At 39.4% G+C, this 16,416-nt stretch overlaps 1 protein-coding gene across 3 annotated transcripts; it reads left to right on the forward strand.

The window, feature by feature from the left end:
* Positions 1–4,069: 4,069 nt before the first annotated feature.
* lhx3 (LIM homeobox 3) lies at positions 4,070–15,882 on the forward strand. 3 transcript variants are annotated; one of them, XM_039778767.1, is made up of 6 exons: positions 4,070–4,596; positions 9,929–10,100; positions 10,242–10,444; positions 12,253–12,404; positions 13,604–13,775; positions 14,591–15,882. In XM_039778767.1, exons 1-6 carry the CDS (start codon positions 4,527–4,529, stop codon positions 15,022–15,024), a joined length of 1,203 nt encoding a protein of 400 aa, XP_039634701.1. In that variant the 5' UTR covers positions 4,070–4,526; the 3' UTR covers positions 15,025–15,882. The 3 variants fall into 3 exon arrangements, with proteins under 3 accessions (XP_039634701.1, XP_039634700.1, XP_039634699.1); XM_039778766.1 differs by lacking the exon at positions 4,070–4,596 and adding an exon at positions 7,293–7,494 and having other exon boundaries at positions 10,245–10,444; XM_039778765.1 differs by lacking the exon at positions 4,070–4,596 and adding an exon at positions 7,295–7,494.
* Positions 15,883–16,416: the final 534 nt, after the last annotated feature.

The following is a 16,416-nucleotide window of genomic DNA, read 5'->3' on the forward strand; positions in this document are numbered from 1 at the left end:
CTGATGCTGGGCAGAGGTGGCAGCCTTTTTAGCCTAGAGTAGACCCTCATGCACAAATAATTAAACCTGCATTCAATTCTTAAGGGCCAGCTGTTGAGTTAAGCCCATAATGATAAGAAGTGTGATGAATCATAGAGCTGACTTTAAAACACAGCTTAGAGTGTTTGTCCATTTCGTCCTTTTCTCTACATTTCCAAAGGTTATTTCAAATATCTCATACAGTACACATGAAACAATTTTTAAACCATTTTTCCAGTTCTCTTAGGTGAATAACAAAGGGCTAAATGGTGTCACCCACCCCACACCACCCCTCCAGCATACCTCCCTCCCCTTCCTCAACTCAAGCCAGCTGACCCCAAGACTGGCAGGCCGGGGAACAGTTAACGGGTGTGTGTGTGCGTGCGTGCATGTGTGTGTGTGTGTGTGTGTGTGTGTGTGTGTGTGTGTGTGTGTGTGTGTGTGTGGTGTTGGAGGGGCAAAGCCACCAGAGAGTGTCGGTTACTCCGAGGGCCAAGCGGAAAAGCGGTTGGGCAGTTTAGCCAGCTGCTGGGGGAGCAAGCCACGGCTGGCCTGGTCAGTGAAACCTTGCCAGATGGAGCCATTTCAAAACAATGAGAGTTGCTTGCGATGGTTGGAAACTAGAGGCTGGTTGCTCCGGGGACGCAGCGGGTGGACCTTTATTTACAGTATCTACAACCTGTGGTTGGGTTTGCAATATCTAGACATATTCTTTGGGTCAGCAACTTCTTCCTGCAGAAATATTAGTTTCCTTAAAGTGTTCCAGTTCGAATAAATGTGTTGACATATCTCTCTAGCACTAATTGATTCAGAACTATCTAAAAATGTATACAACAGCTAAATAATTTTAAGAAGTTTTTTCCTTCATCCCCTATTATATTGCATGTTCACTGTCAAGGCTTGTTAATTTCAGATTCAGAAGTCATTCTCCTGCCATCGTTGACATCCTTTTGCTAATTATTTATTTCTCTATCTTATTTTCCCTCTCTCTCACTCCTTCACACACACTTCCTCTCTTCCTCTTTCTCTCCAGACAGCAACAGGCTGAGGTGTCCTGGGACTACTCCGCTTAGGAGTAACCAAGCCTGGGTAATGAGGCGTGTGATTGGTCCCCTCCCTCCTGAACAAGGCCAGTCTTTGGAGGACATGATTGATCATGACAGGAGGACAATGGCAGCCTGGTGTCAGAGGGGTGGCATGGGTGCACATGGACCCCCCGCGGTAACACTCAGTCACCCAACTTAGCTGTCCAAAGGCAGTTACACACACACGGCATGTATGCACATATATGTGCACAGTTCAGGACAGCACAGCACACAGAGGCACTAGACATACACAAGCATGTAAAATGGCAAGTACAAACAAAGTAATGTGCTCCAATATATGCATGTAAATACATAAAAGGCCACACATTGACAGTCGGACTACACATTTTAAAAGATTTCTGGTAAAATCTGATGAATCACCCTTGAGAGATATAGGCAGTAGATTATAGAAGTTTATTCTCAAAATGTTTCATTCTTCTATCCAAATTTTTTTGTCATTAATGTAAGGCCTTTAATGTTTTCTCTTCCAGAAAACCGTTATCTGTCCAATTTTGGTCATTTTCTAGTAAATGTTAACATTATCTATTTTGTAAATCACTGTCAAACAAACAGTACTTTTATTAGTAGTTTTATCACTTTAGATTTGTCTTAACACTTTATATTTGTTTACTTACACTTCCTGTATTTATATTTTTCTAATATTGCACTACATGTTTGTTATTGTACTATATGTCTGTACCTTGTCTTGTATCTTGTTATGTGCCTGTTTTCCTATCTTGTTGTTTGCACCTTACTTAAGTTTAATCGTCCATTCTTTTTTTTTTACATTGGGACCAGGGAAACACAATTTCGTTCCTCTATGTTCGGTACTGCACTCTGTACAGATAAATGACAATAAATCCTCTCATATCTCTTATCTTCTTTGTAATTTCCCCACTGGGGATCAATAAACAGCATAATTATTATTATTATTATTATTATTATTATTATTAACTACATTATACATGGCTGCCAAAAGAAAGAATTTGGCTAAACATATTTTTATAAAATGTTAAAGACAAAAATATACCATTCAATTATATATTGATTTAAGTATTAGCAATCCCCCAAGTGAATGGGGATTTTTCTTTTTATTAAAATTTAGTCTGGATCAGACAGTAGACGTTCATAGTAGACGTTCACTCTCATGTCTTATTTTTCTATTATACATGAAACACAACATATCTGAGTAAAGATTTGAACAACTATTCAATTCTCTTTTCAGGTAACAGAGGTTTCATGTGCAGTATACTGTTTGTTCTTTTCAAGTAATCCTTAAGGGCCGAGGCTTGTCATCCACTTGTGAGCCTGTTGAACCATATTCAAGGCCAAAAGTTCTAATAGGTGCAAAAAGCTAAGTCTTTATGGAGGACCCTTAATGTCTGATTGCAGCTGCTTTCTCAAGTAGGACCCAGGTGTGTTAAGACTTTACCAATTTTCTGTGATGATGCTTTAGGTTCCACAGAAGACAAACAAAAAGGGTTGGCGCATCGTGATATTCATTTGAGGGAGCCAAGAATACTGTACCAGAAGAAAAAAGTGGCAGTCTCAACTTAGTCTTTCACACAATTTATAATTTCTATTGCTGTTTATTGCTCAGTTTATCCCTCAAATTATTTCTTTAACATACAGTAACTTATTGATATAAGCAATAATTGTGTTGTTACACTTTCTCAAAATAATAGAGGTAAAATGATTATGTCGTGGATTATGAATTCACCTTTATTAGTAACAGCGTCATTTGAGATCCTATTTTGAAAGGTTTCAAATGTGCATATGTGTTCCAGTGGAATAGCAAAGACTCACAGTGGATAAAAGGAAAAGCAAAGCAGTCCTGTTGTTGTGCTTGTAGTCTAAGCTCATTTGACGCTGCATTGGTTTTAGGTTACTGTGTACAGCTCCTTCCTGATTTACAAACAGTTCTCCCTTAATCTGCATAAAGATCCACACTGACTTGTTGACCAGAGATTACTGCCCATGAAAACACCCAAAATGTGCTTCTCATCCATAAAAACAAACATCCTCTAGATGTTGTTTTTAAAATCTCTACATCATGTGAATGTAGTGGAATTGCTGGATGGAGGGAGAGTGAGTGTAAAGTCAGTGAGGTATAATGAGAAGGAAAAAAAGATGGTTGATTTCTTTCCAAGTTTGGGAGGCTAATTGCCCTGAGTGGACTAATGAACAGCATAGGTCTAATTGGCTTACACCACTTGTGGGCTGGCGTGCTGGGCAAGTAAAATTGAATCAAAGCTGTAGGACTACGTCAGAAGAGTTTTGTGCGTTGTGGTGGTAATTGGCACAGTGTCAAAGGCATGAGGAATGGCACTGAGCCAAATAGCCGTCCAGCTCTGCGCAAGCGCCTGAATTGAAATCTTACAGGAAAGCATAAATTAAGGACAATTTTTTTTTCTTTTTTTTAGTAAGAAAGGCGTTAGCCTACTAATGGACTGCATTCATCTCCACTTATACCTATTAATCATAACCATACTATTCCGTACTTTGGGTAATATTTTTGAATCGAAAGTATTTTTTATTTAAAACAGTGTTGAAAACTACGTGTCTAAACTAATCCCAGCAGTAAACATGTGCACGTACTTTCTGTTATTCCAGTATAACATAACCGTACACCATAAGCTAACGGTATGTACGCTCCGTCCATTTGTATCACTAATGCGATGCGGTCTATTTTTAACCAAACAAAAGAGAGACGCAACGATGGAAACGCATGATAACAATGTCCCGAGCAGTACCCAATTGCCCCATTGTGCACTTTGAAAGACAGACACGTGCACCACAACATTGATAAGGAGAAAGAGGGGAGGACGTACGTGTGTGTGTGTGTGTGTGTGTGTGTGTGTGTGTGTGTGTGTGTGTGTGTGTGTGTGTGTGTGTGTGTGTGTGTGTGTGTGTGGAGCAGCACACAAGCCTCCAGCGTGGTTAGAGAAACTCCCCTTTTCAGCACCCTGGACAGAGGCAGAGCTGACCGCCGGTTACTTGAGTACTTTAGTAAAGCCGCAGGCTGCCGGGCTCACAGTCAGGTCAGCTGACGCTGCTAATGGTCAGTGGTAAAGGACACTTTTCCACAGCCACCCGCCCCTCGTCCCCAGCGCATCTCGAGCTTATCAACACGGAATCCAAGAGCAACTTGATGAATATTCAAAGTTTCCGTCCTCGGTGGCTAACGAAAGGAGAAAGTTCGACTGGCGTCATTTTTTTAAACATTTGTCAGAAATCAAGCTGCCATCGAACAGAGCTCTCGCGAGGATAAATCTCCAGGAAAGTGCGGTTTTTAATCTATCGTCCATACTCAGTAGCTCGTTAGGCTTTTTTTTCTTCTTCTTCTTCTTTTTTTTTTTTTTTACAAAGTCACAGGCGTTTCGGCGCTGCTTTCTTCCGTTGGAAGATCGGAACATCTTAAAAATGTTGCTTGAACACCCGGGGTCAAGCTGTCAAAACACCGGAAACTTCTCCCGGTACAGTTCAGGCCAAGGTAAGAGCCAATTTTAACTGATTGCACTGTGCCTATGCTCAAGATTTGGGTTTGGGGTCAGATACAGACAGTTTTGAGGTTTAATTGATGCCCTGGGGTCAGTTAATGAGTTACAATTAGGCGTGAAATAGAGGATAATACAGAAAATGAGCACAGTAGGACTGAACGCGGCTCTTGTTTCACTGAGTGAACTCTGACAAGCGTGAAATGGACCTTGTAAACGGTTTTTATTTGTATTGTGAAAAGCAAAGGCCACGACTTTCAAATTTTGTGTTTGGTAATGTGAGGGTTAGATGCGCCTAAACAGGATACGTTGTAGACATTAAAAAGTGGAATACAGATGCAAACGGTTGCAGAAAACCTTCTGTTATTCACCGACCCATGTTGATGTATACAGACTGTTTAGAGGCGCTTCCTTTGCGCTGCGTGTGAGAGACGTTATGAATTTGTAATGAGCCTTCATTGTTGGAGAATCACACGAACAGATGTTATGCGCGTGCTGTCATTTCACACCGCCGCGTGCGGTTGTAACGGGAGCAGATATGGAGAGACCACCGGACCCACTGTGGCGACAGCAGCCTCTCTGCGGCTGTAGACAGGCTGCCAGCAGGCGCAGAGCTGCTCCCTCCCGTAGTCCACCGACACAAAATGCTCAACAGGTGTCCCATTCCTGCCCTGACAGGTGGGACACCTGACGTTGCCAGTGGAGGTGATGATGTAGTAGTAGTGCTCGGATTCATCTTCATCTCATCTTCCTGATGAGAGCTAAATTATTAGTGGAATGTACAAATATTTAGTGTCACCCAAAGATAGGGAAACGCATGTTTTTTTTAGTGCGGCCTGTTTCTGGAATGAGCTTTTGTGTTATTGTAAAGCTGCATTCGTTGTGTCTAAGGCAACAAAAAACTAGCCTATCTTTTCTTTTTATTTTGAATAAATGTGGTGTGCGGTTGTGTGTGAAATTATGGAGAATGAAACTCTAGAAATACCATTTGATTCAGGTCACTCAAATTCATTTTAACTAAATTTACAAATTCAGGAATTTACTTGATCATCTTGCGACCTTCTCTTACTTTCGTACTTACTGACCATTCCTCTGATAGTCATTTTATCGCTTTGTTGGCACTTTACTGTCGGGCTCACCCCCTCAAAAATGAGCAATCAATATGACATAAAAATTATTACAAAGCTGAAAAGTAAGAGGGGCACCCATGAACCCCGCACCTTTCTCCTAAACGTCTTTCATATACTTCTAAAATGCAGGCAAATAGGACATTGATTTTGGATTCATCAGCGGCACAGGGCTGTGGCACTACCCGTGATTTCCCCAGGCGCTCTTTTGTGCCAAAGATCAGTGTCAATAAAATTCATTGGGGTGTTGGCCCGATCAACATGTTATTGAACAGCCAATCTGTCCCCTAAATAAACACTTGTCTCTGAGCACTCAACGCACATGAGATGGAGATTGTGTGTGTGTGTGTGTGTGTGTGTGTGTGTGTGTGGGTGTGTGTGGTGTGTGTATAAGATATGTAATATTACTTATTATCTGATCAGAATCAGAATCAGAATCAGAAGCTTGATTCAAAGGACATATATTAAATTAGTAAAAAAATGAACTGCTGTCCAAGAATAACAATAGTAATTATAATATTAATAGCGACGAACAAAACAGTGATTGTTTTTTATCTTCATCCAAGTGTGAAAATATAGCACGTTTGTAAAAAAGCTCGATTATTTAAGAAAAAGAATTCCTATTTCACTGCTATTGTTAGTTTTTATTTTATTTTATAGTTTATATTCTGCTGAAAAAAATTAATGTAATAATTAAAAAGGCAAGGGGCTAAACAAGACTGTATAGTGTTCCCTCAGGGTCCAATCTCTCTTTTATGCAGGGCAGTACTGGAATCTGAATTAAAAATGGATTACCATGGCGAATCCTCGCGAGAAAGGACTTCGGTCGATTCACATAATACATCAATAACATTATGGTGTCCACTTTTGTGGATTTTTTGGGGCTTTAGATCTAGTTCGTTTAGTTGTTTTCAAGCGCTCATTGCATATGTCTGCAAGGGGATCATAAACATTTTAGGTAATAATGTTCTGTTCTGTCTTACTCAAAACACATAAGAAAATAATAAGCAAAAACTGGGTAAAGCAATACTAAGCCTGCTATCAGACTTGGTTGCAGAGTATTTGGCATACTATTCAAAAGTAGCATATGCATGCATTTGCAAAACTGTATGATGAACACTCTCTTTTTCTTTCCCTGTTATGCATGATCAGCTCAGCCAAAATATATATACATATACACACATACATATACACACATTATATATATATATATTATCGTTAAATGTAATGGTGACAATAATTTAAGAAATTAACTCTCAGGAAGTTTTTTCAGAGTTGGAAAAAAATTGATTTTCTAGCTATATTTCGATTTCCGTTTGGTAAGCCTTTTAAAAAGAAATTAGTTCTTTTTTTTCCTATATCCTTTCCATGTTATTTGGAGAATAATATAGGCTACAGTATTGTAACGCGTATCCGAGTAACGTTACCACCACCCAACACTGAAACGCCGTAATCTATCTCCCTGTCGCCCAGGAAACGGCGCGCAGCGTAATCCCGCACAGGCTTCAACACAGTGAAGCAATAAAAGCAAACTCCACTGCACAGTCGCGCGCTGGTTGTAGCCATTGGGGCTCCTGATACACAAATTTGACAACACTTGCCTGGTCTGTGAGTGTGAATAGATCACAAATAAGACAGATTTGCATTCATGTGAGCGTAAATCATGAGCAATGGATGGACATGGTGAGCGCAAGTCTTTAAAAGAGGGACCCAATAACACGGAGATGCTCCTTGCTTTGCTCTCGCACAGTGAGGAGCTACGGAAAGGTAACCGGAAGCCTACATATAGTCAATGTATTCGTTCTTGCACTGTTTATATTACACACATTTGTGTGGACCTTCTTTAAATATGCCATTAAGTGTTGCTATAATTGCAGCATGTTGATAATGTTTCCACCATGATGAATACGTGTTTACTACCATAACTGGTATATGGATGATGGATGCTACAGCTGTGCTGTGTGTTTTCATTTAGGGCAAATTGTCCTGTCCCACGAATCAGCTTTACAGCTGGTGCGACAGAGGACGTGTGCCGTTTCCGTTGCTTCAGATCTTTCACGCATCAGGTTTTTTTTTTTTTTGGAAATTGTTTTTACGCATTTTCGAGTCTGACATAAACCTTGTGATAAAGATTCAGAAGGTTGTAAAGCACTCACACGTCAGCTCACGTTGTTTTAAGTGTGCTTTAGAAATCAATTTGACTTGAATTGTACTTGTTGAAGAGTACAGTTTACCACATGCTAAACTAGGCTATACATAAAAAGTTTTGCATGAACTTTTGTTAAATGTTTGTATCCTATGTTTATTATTCACCACAGACAGACGTCCACTCTGTATTTACCATTACACGTGGAGTGATGCATCGAACCTCACCTGCTCCACAGTTAGATAATATGTGAATTTACGCAAGAGCTTTCCATTGGGATTTGCAAGCATCTATATTGTTAATATTTCAAGTGGGCTCAATAAGGCCAGCAATTTACTTGGACACCTTATTGGTTTGCACCGTGAGACTATAGGCCGCAGCTTTCTAGTTTTACAGAGCGCATTGAATTAATGATGACCTGGATACACCTGTTCGTGACGTGACTCCCAGCACCAAACTTGTGCAGGGCTTCGCTGGTGACGCCAGAAGAAATGGTTCATTAATGTTTCATGAATTAGAACAATAGGAATGCGATTCCTTACACAGATGGAATATGAAGTGGTTGAGCCTCTTTTAATTAGTAATAAAAGAGGCCGGATAACGTCTTGCTTGGCCTTTTAGTTGTCCTTGTTTTTACTTATTTATTTATTTTATGTCTCAGAAAGCTGCTGTCTTAATCGGTCGTCGTTGCTTCGAGGGAACATTGTTAAATAAATACCTCACTGTAGGCCTGTCTGGCTGAAACTGACCTTGCATAAAACTGCTGCTTGTTAAAGATGATTACGCGTGACAAAATAATAACCGGCCGACTACTATTCGATCAACGAGCTATTAATTCCCAAGATGATGCTGCAGCTTTCTTTTTGTCTTTTTCTTTTTTTTTTTTGAATTCTGCAAACTTCGGTCTGCACAATAGGATGGATTTAGATTAAATTCTATTCAGTATAATCTGTTGGCAGAATAAATTTGTAAATGTCTATTTAAATCCTGAATGTTTAAAAAGTAGTTTGGTTGTCTGTTTATCGCTACAGTTTGCTGTGATATCCATACTTATTTCTAATATTTCTATGACAGTTTTGATAAGTTCAACACTCTGAAATGTGAGTTATTTAATAATCTATTCATCAGTGAGATATATAAGGCTAAATACACTACTGGTTTTTAAGTCGTTTTACTTAAATGTATGAAAGAGCCTCTCTCTAAGTCTGATTTCGAGCCGATGAAACCCTTTTTTCCCACACTAAGGACAAAGGCTGCCTCCGAAATGTAAAATATAAACAATCTAATTATTTATTATCTAGGTTAAATATTTCAGGCATGTGGTGATTAAGTGATTGAGTTTGGATAATGGCCTTGTGTTTTCCTTTCTCGACCATATGGAACTAAAGCCGAATGTAAGCTATATTAGGAAATGGATTTCCTAATATAAAAGTCTGTACTGTAATGTAGCCTACTGACTAATAGGCCCATGGACGCTTCCATACACCACTGCCATTTCTTTACTTACTCTTTTTTTATTGTTTATTTGTGTGTTTATACTGTGCAATGTTATTATGTTTATCTGATATGTAGTAGTATTTGGGTGGTAGGCTACATTGATTATGGGTTATGTAAAACAAAAAGAGTAAATATATGGCGAAGGTTGAAAAGGTTTTACATGCTATTTATGAAATACATGTTAATATAATTAGCTATATACAGTATATGCTATTATTTTAAAGACTGTTTTATAAAATCATAAAAAACGACCAAATAGGCTAGTATCTAACATATAAAATACAAACATAGAGAGAGAAAAAAAGGATTAAAAAAGTGAATCGTTGTCTCGAGGTAGCTACACGTTATTCACGCTGCTGATCTTTGTTCCAGCTATGAGGTATGACATTCTTGTATAAGTTAACGTGTGTAGCACATTAACAGATAAATATACGTATTAAGTGTGCACATATTTAGCACAATAAGCTGGTTCGGTTGTTATTCGGCGCGTGTTTCCTCCACGCCATTTAACATACTCAATTGTCTTAAACTGAAGTCATTCCATAATGTCTCCTGCAGAAATCCCAGTATGTGCAGGCTGCAGTCAACACATCGTGGACCGCTTTATCCTCAAAGTGCTGGATCGCCACTGGCACAGCAAGTGCCTGAAATGCAGCGACTGCCAGGCGCAACTGTCGGAGAAGTGCTTCAGCAGGGGCGACAGCGTGTACTGCAAAGAGGATTTCTTCAAGTGAGTAGCTTTCAAAAACGTACCTCAAGTCCATTTCAAATATATATTTTTTTTCTGTAGCCTATATCTGTTACTTAAAATTATAGAATGTTGTTTCGAAAGTCATTATGTATTGATGGAAACCGTCTAATTTCCCAAAAGGAGATTCGGGACCAAATGCGCAGCCTGTCAGCAGGGGATACCGCCCACACAGGTGGTGAGGAGAGCGCAGGACTTTGTTTACCACCTGCACTGTTTTGCCTGCATCGTGTGCAAGAGGCAACTGGCCACAGGTGACGAGTACTATCTGATGGAGGACAGCAGGCTGGTGTGTAAGGCCGACTACGAGACCGCCAAACAGAGAGGTGAGCTGCAAAATGACTGGCTCTACTTTTCTCTTATTGGCCTGAAAATCGCGTCATCTGCAGACCTAACTCTGAATGTTATATGACGCGTTTATCTGCAGAATTGTTTTTACAGTACCTGCTCTGAGTTGTGCGTTGACGTAACAATGAGGTCACCCATAAACTGTGACCCACCTGTGCTAATTGCGTCGTTGCCCCGCAACCCAATCGATAGCAAAGTGCGTAAAGTGAAGGCCTCGAGACTTCCGCTTGCACTCTGCGCCTTGAAGGAATCAGCTTTCAATAACTCTTGTAGTAGATACAGAAGGAGAGAAGTGTGTGTGTGTGTGTGTGTGTGTGTGTGTGTGTGTGTGTGTGTGTGTGTGTGTGTGTGTGTGTTAGAGAGAAGAAAAAAAAACAATTATTATGTTTAATTATGTATAGGCCTAGTTGCAAAAACTATAAAGCTATAAAAAATTCAAATGAGTTAAATGAAAAAGGCATACAATATTTAGAATTTTCTGGACATTTTATTTGCAGCAAATTCACTCTGTAGTTTCCTGCTTTTCTGCTTGTGTAGTAGGTAGTTGGCCGCAACTCTGAAAGAGAGAATTTTCATGTATGTCTCAAAAACAAATTAGCATTTTTTACAATTTCAAGTCACGCCATTGAAAATGCATCAGAACAATAATGCTTAACAACAGTATTTTATTTACCTCAAAATAACTCATATTAATATTTTGTTAATAATAGCCTACTTTAACAACGTGTTAACAAACAAGTTATAAAAAGTTCAATCAAGTCATATTATCAAAAACATCTTATTACTAAAAACAAAGACCTACCTCCAGTATTTAGGTAATTTGTAGTCCAATGACAAGAAATAATTAACAATCATATGAGCTTTTACAACTAGATGTGATTATTGCTATATACAATTTACCAGCTGAAACGTATTGCTTTAAAATAGTTGATTTGCAGTAGTTAAATATACTTTAACATGTGTTGTCAGGAAATAGTAAATATCATTTCAGATATCCCCCCAACACTTTTTATAAGCACAGAAATATTTTCATTATATACCCTGATTATATCAACCAAGGCCACATTAACTTCCCAGCAGGCTCTGTTGCTGATAGGGCAGACTTGGGCATGGTCAAGTTTTATCTCCCCATCTGTTTGTTTGAATTTACTGCCCGGCACCAAGTGTTGATTTATGCAGCGAGTTAACACTAAGTTTTCACTAAAAACACACACGTTTATTTTACTAATGAGAGGGCGCAATTACTTGGGCAGCATCCATTTGGATGATGGTTTTGTATTTTGCTGTGCTGGCCAACAGATGTGCAGACAAGATGCAATTATGCACAGGATGCCAGGTTTTGCTTTATAGACAGAGGAGAATTTATCCATGTATGGCAAATTAGAAAGTTGTATATTATACAAGCTTGTTTTATGCTATTGGTTGCTGTGAATATGTGTTTCTATCACAGGATTTCATGTTACTGACCCAAAATACATCCACATAAAGGAAGTTGAAAGTTATATTTTTATTATCATAATTTCTTTTTTGCATTATAGTGTAAGAGACAGCAATGAATTGATAAACTGTACAAGTATAATAACAGTTGGAATTATTAGACTATTTCTGTTCATTCTCTAAGTTGTCTTTTATTTTCTTGTTAATTTAATTATTGCAAAATGAAACTATTTTTCTTGAGACGTCAGACCTGGAACCTTTTAAAAAAAAAAAAAAAAAAGGGATAGTTTTGAAGCAGAATAACTGTCAAGCATTGGCTTACATTGTGTGTTGTCTATTCATTTTTCAGAAGCAGACTCGACTGCAAAAAGGCCACGAACAACCATCACTGCTAAACAGCTGGAAACGCTGAAGAACGCTTACAATAATTCTCCCAAACCTGCCCGACATGTCCGGGAGCAGCTATCATCAGAGACGGGCCTGGATATGCGGGTTGTGCAGGTAAAGTATATTATTATCCATTAAGAGCTATTCCATTAGTGTCCTGGCTTCATTATCAAGGGACAATCGTGGCTGAACTGGCACAAGCCTACTGTCCGAATAAGTGTGTGTGTGTGTGTTGGGGAGGGGGGATTTACGGCTAGATGGAGTAAAATGAAGTCCACATGAAAGTCAGCATGGTTTAAGTGCAAGCTCGTTAACAATGCTAAGAGGGCCCCTCGCATATTGTCTGCCGCTGAGGAGCCTCACGCCGGTTACTAGGTGGTGGTCATATATATTGTTTTATTTGCAAGGACAAAAGTAGAGACTGAAGCCACTAAAATGCTCCTCATTATTCAGTGAAAGGGAAGAGGTGAAGAGGGTTCACTTAGGGCGGAATACCATTAAGGTGAATGTAAAACTGCTTTTTGTGCCTGTGCCTGAAATTAATTAAATTTGTGCGTAAGATTAATAAGAAATGGGATGCATTTCTTCGTTTTGTATCAGAAATCATAGACATTTGCAAGCAGTGAGGTTAAAGACTGTTGAAGTTAATGGCTATGTTGCGTTTGTGTTTTCTAAAGCTAAAGTCTATAGATCAGATCAAGAGTGGATAAGGAAAACTTAAACTTGAATAATTTATTGCTAACCTGTCTGCTCCCGGGGTGAGGACAACTTGTAGCTCTCGTGGAGTTAATTAAATGCGTGATAAATCTGGTGTGGGGGACGCTGGTCCCAGGATTACAGTTCAGTGTCACTGTTTCAGTCTTCCACTCACTCACAAGTGCGAAGCCGGGTCCAGACGGTCCTTGAAAATTAATTTTGTTTTTCAATGTTTTAAAGCATAATATGCGCATCATTGAAAGAGCATGCAGAGGACTTTGGATGTAGATGACTTTGACTTGTGTATGGGGGCATGATGACTAAAAACATTGAGGGTTATTTATATAGTCATGGTCCTCCATACTGAGAGGATTATGTAAATTAGGTGAATAAATGTAAATTGTGTCAGAAAGCATTTTGTTTAATTTTGCTGTCTCAAAGGTGTATTTGTCTGTAGTTTACAAAATAAAGAACAAGTTAAGGCGACAAAAATATGTTTTTCTTCTTTTTATTTTATACTCAAGCCTAATTTCTCTTGTGCTACACAATTAAAATGTATTTCTAATAAGTCACCAAAGCCATTGTCAAATAAGACATCTCATCTTTTTCCCCTTCAGGTTTGGTTTCAGAACAGGCGAGCTAAAGAGAAAAGGCTGAAGAAAGACGCCGGTCGGCAGAGGTGGGGGCAGTATTTCCGCAACATGAAGAGGTCACGAGGAAGCTCCAAATCGGACAAGGACAGCATCCAGGAGGAGGGCTTGGACAGTGACGCCGAGGTGTCCTTTACAGGTACAGAGTCAACCACACTAAACAAATAGATTAGGCATTTTTCACAGGGGACATTTTGACTTGTCATAGGAAAAGCATAGGTTCGATTCAAGCATTGTATGCACAATATCAGGACCCTTTTATATACCAGGACCATTTTATATACATATACATATACATGTGCTTTTTCTACGGGGACATGTTAAAATGACTGCCAGTAGTGCCTTGCTTTATTTAGGCATGTCATTGCCAGGATATTTACCTCCTAATGCAAAAACATATTTACTATTGTTCCAGATAATTCATTGTTAATTATCTGAAATGGTTGATAATCTCGAAGAGAAATTTAAGTGTTTTGTAGTTTAAAATGTTTGCCATTTCCTTGCGTTTGTGGTTCTAGAAGCTTAGTGACATTGTGACTTCTCATAGAGTTATTCATGGATGTATAACTGGCTAAATACTGTAGCTGGTGAGCCAACTGCTAACACACTAGGGAACATGTTAGCGCTATGCAATCACAAAAGCTCGCCACACTTATTTCTATTGTTCCTGTACTATACCGTTTACCCCATCCTGGCATTTTGTTCATGGATTTGTACATTCTTTTATTTAATAAAACCCCCTAACCCAGTTATTGAGGAGGGGATAAAGCTATCCAAGCCAGTGAAGCAAGCATGTTAGCTCAGTCGCTAAAGGGTCAATAACTGCAAGAAAAAAGATGGTGAAGAAATATACAAGAAATTCATGTTTTTCATTGTGGACTATTTCAGTTTTAGTAAATGCAATCCAATCAGAATAACACATTTCACATTTGTCTACTTGTCCTTGTTGCACAGATGAACCACCAATGTCAGAGCTTGGCCTCACTAACGGCATCTACAGCAGCCTGAGTGAGTCCTCCCCAGGCATTGGGGGCCGCCAGGGGGGCAATAATCATAGCTCCTTCCCCCTAGAGCATGGCGTCCTCCCCTCTCAAGACCAGTTCCACGACATCCGCTCCAACAGCCCCTATGGCCTTCCTCAGTCGCCGGGGTCGCTTCAGGCGCTACCCAGACACCAGCCTCTCATCTCTAGCTTGGTCTACCCTGACTCCGGCCTTTCTATCATGACCCAGGGCAGCGGGCCTGGGATCAACCCTGCCGTGAGGGTCTCCATGGGGGCCGCCAACGGCCCCAGCTCGGACCTATCGACTGGCAGCAGCGGAGGATACCCTGACTTTCCTGCCAGTCCTGCCTCCTGGTTAGATGAAGTGGACCACGGGCAGTTTTGATTGGTCAACAACTAGAAATTTGACTTTTTTTTTCTTTGGGTTTCTGTGTCTTCTTTTGGATTTTAGGAATTGGAAAATAGTCACACAGGACAGTGATTGTGCAAAGGACTAGACTGACCTTGGATCTCGCAAACATCTGATTAACAGGTCCATTCAATATCTGGGATCAGGATGGAAGGAAGGAAGGAGAAAAAATGTCCTTCATTTACAGCACTTGGCCTAACAACTGCCCCTCAGTAGTTAAACCGTATTTAAAGCAAGACATCTGTCAAAATATTCAGTTTTCAGATACCACTATAAGCTTTCTCAAAACAATGAGACTCACTCGATTATTCAGATTTGCACCAACTTGCCCTCTTTATTCTCATCTCGTTGTTTTCTACACTGTGTTCATGTGCAGAATTCAGCACAACGTTCAGAGTCTTTAAATGTCTGGTTGTTGCCAAATGTCGATATATATATATATATATATATATATATACTGTATATATATAATGGTTATCATTGTGGAGACTTTATTTTTATACAAACCCCTTCCTGGACACGAAAAGGAACCCAGATATGAGGACTTTGTACATTCTTAAACAGGGATATAGGCAAAATGTAGATGTTGTCTTAAATGGTACCTAGGGGTCCAATTACTTCTATGCATTTGTGTGTTCTCAGATGTATCTTGTTCGATTTGTTCTACCGAAAACAACCCCAAGGAAGAACTTGCTGTAGCACTCGGGGTTTGATGTATATGTTTGTTTATGTGGAAAATGTTTTATGTCTTATTTATTCCCTCTGGTAATGATGACAATGATGATGATTCCTGATTAAATGACAGGACTTTAATAAATTTGTCACCTAAATCAACAAAAGAGTTCCATCTTTTTTGGCTGGACTACAACACTGTGCATCATATGAGACAAAATAATGTAATGAGTGGTCTTAAAAATAATTGTGGACAGTGGTTAAAGAACTATGATACATTTCAAAGTCATTTGTACAATTAGAAAATGTCTTGTCAAAGCCAAGAATCAAGAGCCAGGTAGAATCATCGTTGACATTTATCTTTAATCTTACCTGACGCATCTATCCTCCTTTGCATTAATCTTGCAAATCTATAGCATATTACAGTGCTGATAGTGAAACCAGAGCAAGCCCACAGTTTTGCCTGTGTCTGCAAATTGAGTATCTGGCTAACTACCAACACTGTATCAGGGGTTGAACAGCTCTTTAGTGGAGAAATTTGATGCAGACAGAGAGTCAACTCATCAATTCAGAGATTACTGGGTCTTGTTTGCCCAAATGCTCCTATGGGAAAGGAATCTCCAATCCATTAGCTGAGAAGGGATCAAGTGCCCCTTGTGAATTTCCTCATTTGTTTAGTTATTCAAAGTCAGGTGC

The sequence above is a fragment of the Perca fluviatilis genome, chromosome 17 (assembly GCF_010015445.1).
Source record: "Perca fluviatilis chromosome 17, GENO_Pfluv_1.0, whole genome shotgun sequence".
NCBI classification, from domain to species: Eukaryota; Metazoa; Chordata; class Actinopteri; order Perciformes; family Percidae; genus Perca; species Perca fluviatilis.

What these genes read in the sequence shown, in the direction of transcription:
- lhx3 (XM_039778765.1), top strand. Translation starts at nt 7,398, where the DNA reads ATGGATGGACATGGTGAGCGCAAGTCTTTAAAAGAGGGACCCAATAAC. An exon ending in TGCAAAGAGGATTTCTTCAA is followed by an intron (nt 10,101 to 10,241) that starts GTGAGTAGCTTT and finishes ATTTCCCAAAAG; the next exon opens with GAGATTCGGGACCAAATGCG. An exon ending in TGGATATGCGGGTTGTGCAG is followed by an intron (nt 12,405 to 13,603) that starts GTAAAGTATATT and finishes TTTCCCCTTCAG; the next exon opens with GTTTGGTTTCAGAACAGGCG.